The sequence below is a fragment of the Rattus norvegicus genome, chromosome 3 (assembly GCF_021556685.1).
Source record: "Rattus norvegicus strain SHRSP/BbbUtx chromosome 3, alternate assembly SHRSP_T2T, whole genome shotgun sequence".
Taxonomy (NCBI): domain Eukaryota; kingdom Metazoa; phylum Chordata; class Mammalia; order Rodentia; family Muridae; genus Rattus; species Rattus norvegicus.
In genome coordinates, this window is record NC_141536.1 from 61,906,340 (window position 1) to 61,916,414 (window position 10,075).

The window sequence follows — 10,075 nt, forward strand, 5'->3', positions numbered from 1 at the left end:
CTACAAAATGCAAAAGCAAGATAACCTTAGAAAGCAAGGAAAAAAAAAAAAACAAGAGAAATCCCTAGAGGAAGGAAGGAAGGAGAGGGAAGAAAGAGAGAAAGAAAAACTATGAAGAAGAGAAGGATAGGGTTAGGGAAATACATCATACTGAGACCCATGAAGACGGAGATGGGGAAGTGGTGATAGCGCAATAATAAAACTGTGTGTAGAAGGGACAACAACAATAAAACCAGGCAAACAGAAGGCAGGGAATTCCAGCACACAGACATTGTCCTTTAGATCTAGGTAGGAGCTTGAAAACCTTGGAAAGCCAATTTTGCTCTGTTTCCATGAACAAAGATTTTTTTCACAAGAAGTCACTCCTGTGAGATGTTAGCTAATTGTTCTTTTTAACTATCTATAATATATAATATATATAGTATATACGCTTAATATAATATCACACACATATATACATATATATGCATACGCGCACACACACACACACACACACACACACATATTGCTGTCATTAGGCAGTAACATCTTCGAACTCAGACAGAAGAAAAGGAAAGAACAGAGTTGGGATGTCTTGTTTATGGCACCCAACAGCACCCACCCAGCACTATTCTGTGCAGCTTTTCATCTCTCAGGGTTGTTTGTTTTGATGGATCCTCTCTACTCCCAGAGCCAGGCCATTCGATCATCATACAATAGTCCCACTTTGGAAGAAGCGTCTTCCAACTGCTGTCGGTTCTCATTATCTGTGCTTGGGTGCCAGGCACTAACCACACTTCTGTCTCTAATTTGACTGAGATGGAAATGCCTCCATTTGGTTTCTGTGCCTCAGTTCAAAGAGACAGGCTGTTTCCTTTGGTTCTGGGAATCTATATGTTGTTAAAATGCTGCAAGCTATCGCCATTGTTTCTTTCTTAACGCCAATGGATTCTAATGCTTATTGGGCTCCTTTTAAATGATTTACCTATGTAACCATAACATATTATGCAAATAAGATACTTCAGGGATGATGCTGCAACACACAAATGCCACCAACACTGTTCCTGCAAGGGCAGCGATGCTTCCCTGTTAGGGAGAGTTCACCTTTCCAAAAGCATTTACTACAAACGTACCCACGAGAGGTCAAGGAGACTTACAAGAATAGCTTATTTGATTTGTGGTTTTCACCTTAAACTTTCTCAAATCACTTTGAGAGACAAGCAAGAGTGTAAACAGTAAATCCGCAAAAACTCGATCACTGAAAAATATAAAATCTGAACAACCAATGCTTTGACCACGTGAACGTATTTTCACCTTACATCTCTTAAGTAGCCAAACCTGCAAGCTGGGGTTTTACATTGTAAGGACATTCAACTATGACAGAAAAGGTCAACCCATACTCAAAGCACACGTGACAATAAAATAAGATTGAAGGATTCTGGAAACAGGCAAAAGTAGACCCGGAAACACTGAAGGGAGTCATCTGGAGCCTAAATGTTTGAGATGCAGCTCAGTAGCTTTCTGGAAAACTGCCTCTTTCATTTAATAAATACAATTCTTAGACCTTCCTAAGCTGTACGGACGCCGCCAGTCTACCCCACAACGCAAATGTTTTGCTTCCTTTGGGTATCTATTTTCTTCATTGTGACAAAGTTTGCAAAAGCCTCTGTGTACTGCTCATCAGATAAGCAAAGCCGGAGAGAACCGCCAACCTCCTTTCTAGCTGAAAATGTTTCCAAATCCAGGAACTTTTGAGGTCATTCCAAAATTGTTTGTGCTCATGGGGGTGGGGGCATTTATTTTCCTTGAAGGACCCAGGACATTGGCCATCTGAGTGTCCTCCAGAGCCATACGAAGCAAAAGCAAAGAGACCTCAGTCTAGCCTTCCCCTCATCCCAAGGCCAGCACACAGCAGAGGCAAAGCAGATGGTCCTCCCCCTCCCGTTTCTCTCCTCCCTTCCGCTGTCCCGCAGAGTCCTCCCACCCTGAGCTGACACCTTCACCAGCTCCTGCTAACCTAGGCTGCCCTTCCCAGCTCCCAACAAGTGCAAACTTTGGGCATCTGCTCTCAAGCTGCACCATTAACCTATCTGCTAGTCTTTTCTCTGCGGAATGCCCTTGGGACCCTAAGCTTCCACTGTCAAGCCCCCTTTCACCTCGGTACCCAAATTATTCATTTTCCTCTAGCAAAAAGAGAGTCTGCAAACCCTCGGAGTTCCCAGGTGGACAGAGGCTGCCACCGACCCCTGCGAGGCTCTCCTTGTCCCCCAATCTATCTCTATGCTACCTTTCTATCCTGGCTTCTCCGAGCCCACCCTGGAGACTCCTTGCCCGTCGAGCCTCTACGTCCTACTCCTTGACTAGAGAGGTTAGGGGGAGCCTCGACTCTGCGGCCGGGGCAGCGGCCGGACGCCCGCCTCTACAAGTGGGGCGGCAGGGCGCAGCGCAAACTCTGTCCCTCGCCTGGGCGGAGGCGGTGGGGAGAGGCGCGGACGCGGCGTGGGGCTGCTCGCCCCAGGCTTACCTCTGCGCGCGGGCGGCGGGCGCGCGGGGCAGCCGCTCCTGAGGCCGGGGGGGATGTGGCCGGCGCCTGGGAGGCGGCGCTCCCGCCAGGGCTGCGCTGGAGCTCCGCGCAGACGCTCTCCCGCGGTCTGCGGCAGCCCGGGGCGGTGGCGCCGGCGACAGCTCTGCGCCGCGGGCCCCCGGAACTGTCCGACCCAGCGGGAGCGCGGGCTGAGCCGCCGCTCGCGGTCTCCACGCTCGGCGCCTGCGCGCCCGGCCTCGCCCAGGTGAGGGGCGTGTGCCCGAGTCCGCGAGGGCCACGGGGACAGGCGTGAGGACGGACGAGGCGCCCGGCGCGGGATGCTGCGGCCGGGGTGGGGAACGCCGCGGAGACGCCCCGGGGGCGGCGCAGCCTCGGAAGCCGCCTGGTCACCGGGTCCCACGCGCCCCTCAGCCTCCAGCAGGGGTCGGGGGGTGGAGGGTTCCCCTAGGCGGGATGCCAACCTCGCGCGCGCGGGGGCCGACGTGTCACCTATTGGCCGAGCGGACTGAAACTCTTCTTGGAGATGCTCCCCACCAAGTATGGGCTCTGCCCGCTCATGCAGCTCCGGGCTGGCGGGCGACACGGAGCAGCCTCCGCGGGGGCCCAGGGCTTCGCAGCCGGGCGAGGACCTGCGAGGCTCTTGCGCAGGGGAGGGGCTCGCCTGCTCCCACTTCCAGACCTCGCTGATTGAAGTTTCAAAAACTAAACTGTGTCAGGGGTTCCCCCGGTGTAAGCCATCTTCTGAAAATAGTGTAGACACAGCCTGGGCGCTTATTTCTGCGACGGAGAGCACTTCAAAGAAAACACTGGGGGGAAGGAAACATAATTTTAAGGGCTCAATCTTCTGAGATGACTTCTTCGGGAAGAAATTCAAGAGTAACAAATGACAAGGAGACTGGTAGGCAGCAAGATTTTTTTTTTTTTTAAAAACCAGATGACTCGACTTTAAAATATTTTTCTTTGGATCTTGTCTTAGATGATTGACATAAAGGCCATAAATAATTAATCCGGCAGCTGTTAATGTCTTGGCATAGTGTCCAGAGTAAATATCTTCAAGTCCAGCCAAAGCCAGTGCTCCTTCCGGGGTGGGTTTGAGATCTGACGAATGCACACTCACTCATTCTGGAGCTTTCAGAAGGAGCAGCTTGCTTTTTTTTTTTTTTTAAATCCACCTTGGAATGTCAGCTTATTGCAGGCGCCAGCGCACCTGAGGTAACCAGCGTGAGAAGGGACATTAATCTGACTGATGGTCTTTATATTTTTAGAATCCAAACATCTTCTAGCTGGGCTGGCTCACTCTACTAAAGACAGACCCAAACTGGTATGTCTATTATTACTATTGACTCTATTCAAATAACTACAGGAGGCAAGCTGCAAAATTCATAACCCCAAAAGAACATGAAGAACTATTATTGTTTGTAGAGTCCTTTTTTTTAAAGTTATGGCCGTAACATATCTTCCTGTCCATGAAGGTTATATTGAAAGTAAGCATTTTATGAGTCCTGAGAATGGAGTTCTGGCAAACTGAGAGCAGCAGGAAATTCTATGAGCAAATCATCCAGCTTCCAGGCCTTGAGAATTGAAAGCAGTGTGGTTGCTGCTGACACTACTGACCTCACACTAATAGCACTTCCAGAAATTTAAGGTGCAGGGGGTGAGGGTGCTTCCGGAGGCTCCACCCAACACTTTTGACTGTTCTTGGAGGGGAGAAAATGAGCAAGCCCTATGTACTGAACACCTGTGAGAAGTGCTTCCCAGGGCTTGCACAATTTAGCAGGATGTGCAGTTTTTATGTCCTGCAATCTGCAACTACACCCTTCTCTCCTCTCTCTCTATTTTTAATCACTTATAGCTGAGATGTATGGTAGAAAATAATTCGAGGGTTGCAATTCCTAACAATAGCTGAAAGAGGCATAAAATATTTGCAGACAAGTCTCAATTTTTTTTAACCTGTGACTTAAGAGATAAAGAACTATATCCTTCGTGTCCCTTAACCAAGGCAAGAAAAAGGCTTCTAGAGGCTCACATTCCCAAAACAATATGTACACCTTCACAGAAAATACACTTCAATGTGGAAACAACTATAAACTAAAAGGAGGAGATGTATAGAGAAAATTAAATTAAACCTTATCTTCCCTTCGAAAGTAGGTTTGCCTGTTGGCAAAGTTGTCATTGACTATGCTTTTCCAGACTGGTGTGCTGTAAGGAACCTTTTGGTTCTCTGGCCCACCACCTTTTCTTAAAACTATTGTTCAGTAACAGAGACCTGCCACTCTAAACTAGGAGCATCCAGATAATAACACACCAGGCTAGAGCATCGTGGAGACACCCCTCCCTGGAAGGAACGAGGCAGAAAGAGATTCGTTTAAGTCTTGCCCCAATTCATGTTTATGGGATATGTGGTTCCTAAGTATTCCATGAAAATCATACTAAATGCAGTCTAACTCCTTTCTAATAACCTTATTAATCTCCCCCGTGCAGTGGATTCTAGTGATAAACAGGCCATCAGCCAATTTGAAAGCTTTAGAAATCACTTGGTTTTATGATGCAATAGCACATGTGCGCTCACACACAGCACATTATCTTATAAAACGCGCTCCTGTTAACGTCATATATTTCTTTGTAGCCATCAGTGAGAATGTTCTGGGGCATGGGAACATACTTTGAAAGCCACTTTGTCGAGAAACATAAAGCCGGAATCCAAACGTTACCTGCAGCTTCATTCTATGTTACCAGCGTAGGACTTCATTCTATGGCACATGACTGATGACAGCAGCCTGTCTCAATGCAAGACTGCAATTCTGGAAAGCCATGGTACACAGGAATCACATGAAAACACGAGACACCATTGATGGATGGATAGATGTCTCACTCATGTTTCTCATCTCCCTCATTGCCTCTCTAGGTACTATGTAACCCTTCACAGTGTTTTATAAGACTTTCCTAAGAGTCTCCACTAGGAAGCCTCAGCGATTACCTTGGAATGGCTCCATTGCTTCATGATGAAGACAAAAAGAGTTCACATTCAGGAAGGTTTGAGTTCTGACCATGCACTTGAGAGCATTACCCTCTAACGCCCACCTTTTAAAAAGTTATTACGTGTGTGTGTGGGGGGGGGGTGTGTACATGACACGGTATGCAAGTCAAAGGATAACTTGTGGACTCAGTTCTCTCTTTTCACCTGGGCATTGAAATTCAGGTCACCAGGTCAACAGGCTTCATAATAAGTGCCCTTACCTGCTGAACCACCTCTCTGGCCTACTTTCTGGATCATTAACATAGGAGAATAAAAATATCTTCTTTAGAGCATTATCCTGAAGACCAAAACAAATAAGGAAATATTTTGTAAATTTCAAAACATATCACAAGTATTTATAATTTGCTTCATTTAATACTTGGCTAATAGATGAGAGGTTTATATCCATATTTGACAATAAAGTCTACAGTGTCCTAGAAATGAAAATATATGTGCCTGGTTCTGTTAGAGCAGGTTACAGTTTGAGGGACAGTAGTATGGAATATTTTTAAGCAGGTACTAAATTGCATGTGTTTGAAAGCCCTGAAAAGGAGAGGTCATTCCTAGGCTAAGATTCTACAGGCCAACTGACTGAACTGAACTTCCTAATTACAGAGAGTTGGAATGTTACAGACAGAAAGCTAAAAGTACCTTGTGCTCTCACTAGTCCTCTAAACAGTCATTAATCATCCACTTCTGTATCTGATCTAACATTCTCTTGACTCTTAAATCAAAGGCATGAAATGTATCACTACATAGACTTGACCCACTGAGCTTCCAACCAACATGCTGAAGCTAAGAATGTCATCAGATTACATCTGAAGCCTATGACAGGTGTGTCCCCTAGCCCTTTAATCTGGCCATCTGATGCCGCTGTAATGTGGGCTACCTGCTGTTCCCAACAATGTATTGGTAGAGACATTAACTTATGACTCTATTTTGTTCTGTGACAGTACAAGTTCAAGTAAGCACTTTCATGATGGAAGATTCTATCCAGACAAACTGAACCAATGTTCCTGAGCTGTAGGCTTAGATTTTTTTTTTCAAAACCTATTTTAATAAGGGTTCTCAAAAGGTTCTCAAACACTTCGACCCCCTCTTCTGGCCCACTATACAAGTGTAGGGAGGAAAGATGGTAAAAAAAAAAATAGGACAAGGGGATGTGGACCTGTTTAGAAGTAGTTCTTTGGGGTGATTCCAATCTCTGTCAGAATACCAACAGTCTAGTTCAATAGTGTCACCAAACAGGAATCAGGAACACTGGCAGGATCCAGCAGAAACCACCAGGCCTCTGCCGAATCGGCACAAGGACCAGCCAGAATACCAGGAGTTCTCGGCTGTGCCTCTCTCAGAGAAGGAACGATCAGCAAAGATGAGAGAACGGTGAAGAGGTGCACAGCTAGCTGTGCAAGCTCCCCATCACTGTCATTGAGTCCTATTCATACTCTCTCCAAGCATCATGGGTCCTATAGGAGGACATGCCTATAGGGCCACAGCAAAATAACACGTGAGTCTGCATCACATGACACAACCAGACACTTCCACTTCACTAAGCTGGGGTCATTCATATTTGGCTCTGGAAAAATAATTCTTATTCTTTGGGAGCAAGAGATACTTTCCTGCAAATGATAGATGATCTTTCTTTCAATTTCCATAATTCGTGAGAAAATAATGAAACCACAGTCTTAGAAACTGTGTCCTTAAAACCCTAACTCAGACTGAACAAAAAGAATTTGTTGAAAACAATTTATATTAATTATTATTTTTATTCAGTTACATTGGGGATCAGGCACACATGCCATGCATGTGGAGATAAGATGGCAACTTGTGGGAGTTGGTCTCCTCCACCATGGGTTACAGAGGTGGACAGAGGTGGAGTTCCGGTCTCCGGCTCAGTGGCAAGCACCTTTACCCACTGGGCCATACAGGAGACCCCACTTACATTAATTAAGGATCTCTGCTCATTCAAGACAGATGCTGATGAATTGTAACAAACACTTTTGTGGCTTTATTGACCAGGTAATTTTCAGTGTCCCTTTCTCATACATTTACTTAAAAGTAAAAACATCGTTAGACCTTTAAGGTCATCGGGTTGGCTTTTATAAGGAAGTTCCAACTCGAACTGCACATTTATCTCCACAACAATCAATAAGCAGAATGTGGAGGAATTTGTTTTAGATGGGCATCTAAAAGTTACATCTGCCATGTCCGTTTGTATTTCTCATTTTTTAGTTTAACTGCATTATCTTTTAAATAACTCTAGTGTCTATATTCAGAAGGTGAAGACAGAAGAAAAAAACGTTAAACCTCAAACTCTCTTCCTCAGCCAAGTTGTTGTCTCTTTCTTCCTGTCTTGGGGGTTGTTTTTATTATGAATCATTAGTATTCTTTGAAAAGGAATTGCCCTCTTGGCCTTTAATTATATTTTAACTAGAGATTCAGTTTCTTTTCATCTTTTTTTTTCTTTAATTCAATGATCTAAGCAGAGAAAGGCCACATAAACCCCTTGTTCACTAACAACCCTCCATATTTGGACACTGTGATATATAATACAATATGTTTAAATTCATTTTCTACATGTTCTTCCAGAGTATGTCTGAACTCCCTTTTCACCCCTTCCTCATTAAAAAAGATGTATTTTCTTGAGCTCTCGTGAAATTGGTGGTAGACAATGACACTCTGGTCCCCTCTCTGAATTGGTAGTATCCTTCGTGTCCGGAGGTGATCGATATGATAAAAAGATTCCTTCCAGACCCTGGCCACAGCATTGCAGTGAAAAATGGTACCTCTTGCTATGCATCTGTCCCTTTGAAAGCCAAGCCAGCACAGCCCTGGGCCTTGAGATGAAGGTTGCAGAGTTTCACAACACCCCCAAATTGTCCCCTGATGAGATCACAAGATGATTGGACTGCTTGCATATATTCCCCTGTGTGGCTCTCCGATCTGAGACAATATAAAATAATTAATCGTCTTTGAACTGCATTTGCAGTTTTGATTTCGCTCCACCTTTAAAGGTCTGAAAATGTGCTAATACTCTTTTCAGAAACATTGGTTTCTTTCCTAGGCTTAGGCTTTGAATCCCCTTCGCATCTAACTTACTACTGAGATATAAACGTGGACGATTACCTAAAGGCCAAGATCTTTGGGGTTTAAACTGTACCTTTGTTTTCATTCTGACCTTTGCCATAATGTTAAATTTACCATGTTGATGGACGTCTCGATGCTCAGTCCTGACTGCAGAGCGCCATGTTCCAGGCACCATCTGTGCTGTGTTCTATTGTACCATGTAAGACTGCTATGAAGGAGAAAATAATAACATCATCTTACAGATGAGGAGAGAGTATCCGTGTGTTCGGGATATGCTAAGATCACCAGTGGACGGTGAAGGGGAAACTGCTGGTTTATGTGGAAAGTCAGTTATGTCAAATGATGTTTTCTGGGGCACATAGGTGAAAGGATGTCTTGCTAGAACAAACATGTGAAAGAATTGTTTTCCTGAAGCAGCCCCAGGCGAAAGGATGTTTTGATATAGCAGACGCGTGAAAGGACACATGATGGAGGAGTATGAATAGGACCCCACAGACAGTGGGAGAGAGAACATTGGTTTGGCTTGCCCTGTCTCGCTATTCTTTACTGGCAACAGGCAAGTATGTGTTAGCCTTGCATAGTGTTCTTGAGGCCTCCAAAGCTGAGAGAAACTTGTCAAAGACCTGCTCCTGAGGTTCCTGAAGCAGCTCACCAGGTCCCACTTCCGCAGCCTCCCCTCGGGCTGCTTGGCGAGCTTTGTGGTTTCTTAAGGAGTGAACTACAGCTGCTGGTTCCTGTATGGTGTCTCCCTGCCAAGAGCACTGGACTGAAGCTGCTGATTCGTATTTAGTGTTTGCTCTGGGACAGAACTGCTGACAAAGAAGACTGAGCTTTCCCTCAAAGAACTATTGCTGAACAAGTCCACTTCCCCCATATCCTAGTAACTCTTTTCCCCACTACCTCTGATGGGTCATGGCTGGTGGAGAGTAAGAATGTTTATTAAAAGTAGGTTTCAAAAAAACAAAAAACCAGTTTATGCCTACGGGACAGAGCCATGATTGACTCAGGCTTGTCTGGGCTTCCCAAAGCTCTGTGTGTGCTACACTTCACATTCATAAAAAGTGTGGAGGAGAGCTAAGTTCTACTGGAAATGGAGATCTCTCCCCGTGCATTCTTTAGCACTTTACAATTTTTTTCTAGAGAGTGACAGGTGATAGCACTTGGCTGTACATGTTTGCTAAAGTAGCCACTGTCAGCAAGCTTCTGGAGTTACTCTTAACTTTGTCACCTTAAGGTGGGGGTCACAAAAAGATCTGAGAGGGATGAAGAGGAAAGTCCCTATTCCTCTACATATCCCTAAAACATGGCTGACTTTCTATCTTCTTTATGTCTTCTGAAGTGGGGCAACCATCAGGGTCCCTCCAAACAACTTCCTACATAAAGATCTGTGCCAACAGCACTGTCCAGCCCTTGAAGGCAAGGACTCTTTCCTAGACTTTGCAAGGCCT

At 45.2% G+C, this 10,075-nt stretch overlaps 2 protein-coding genes across 3 annotated transcripts in view; both read right to left on the reverse strand.

The window, feature by feature from the left end:
• The window catches only part of Zfp385b (zinc finger protein 385B), a 372,515-nt gene extending 369,767 nt beyond the window's left edge, over positions 1 to 2,748 (reverse strand). For both annotated transcript variants that reach the window (NM_001433355.1, NM_001433354.1), the window contains 1 exon segment: positions 2,504 to 2,748. The gene's annotated coding sequence lies outside the window, so the exon portion shown is untranslated.
• Positions 1 to 3,759, reverse strand: part of LOC147995539 (uncharacterized) — an 88,239-nt gene extending 84,480 nt beyond the window's left edge. The window contains exons 1-2 of the mRNA XM_087655033.1: positions 3,732 to 3,759; positions 2,504 to 3,226 (exon numbers count right to left, since the gene is read on the reverse strand). Coding sequence (XP_087511159.1) covers positions 2,504 to 3,226; positions 3,732 to 3,759 — 751 coding nt within the window. The remainder of the gene's footprint in view (positions 1 to 2,503; positions 3,227 to 3,731) is intronic.
• Between the last annotated feature and the right edge of the window lie 6,316 nt (positions 3,760 to 10,075).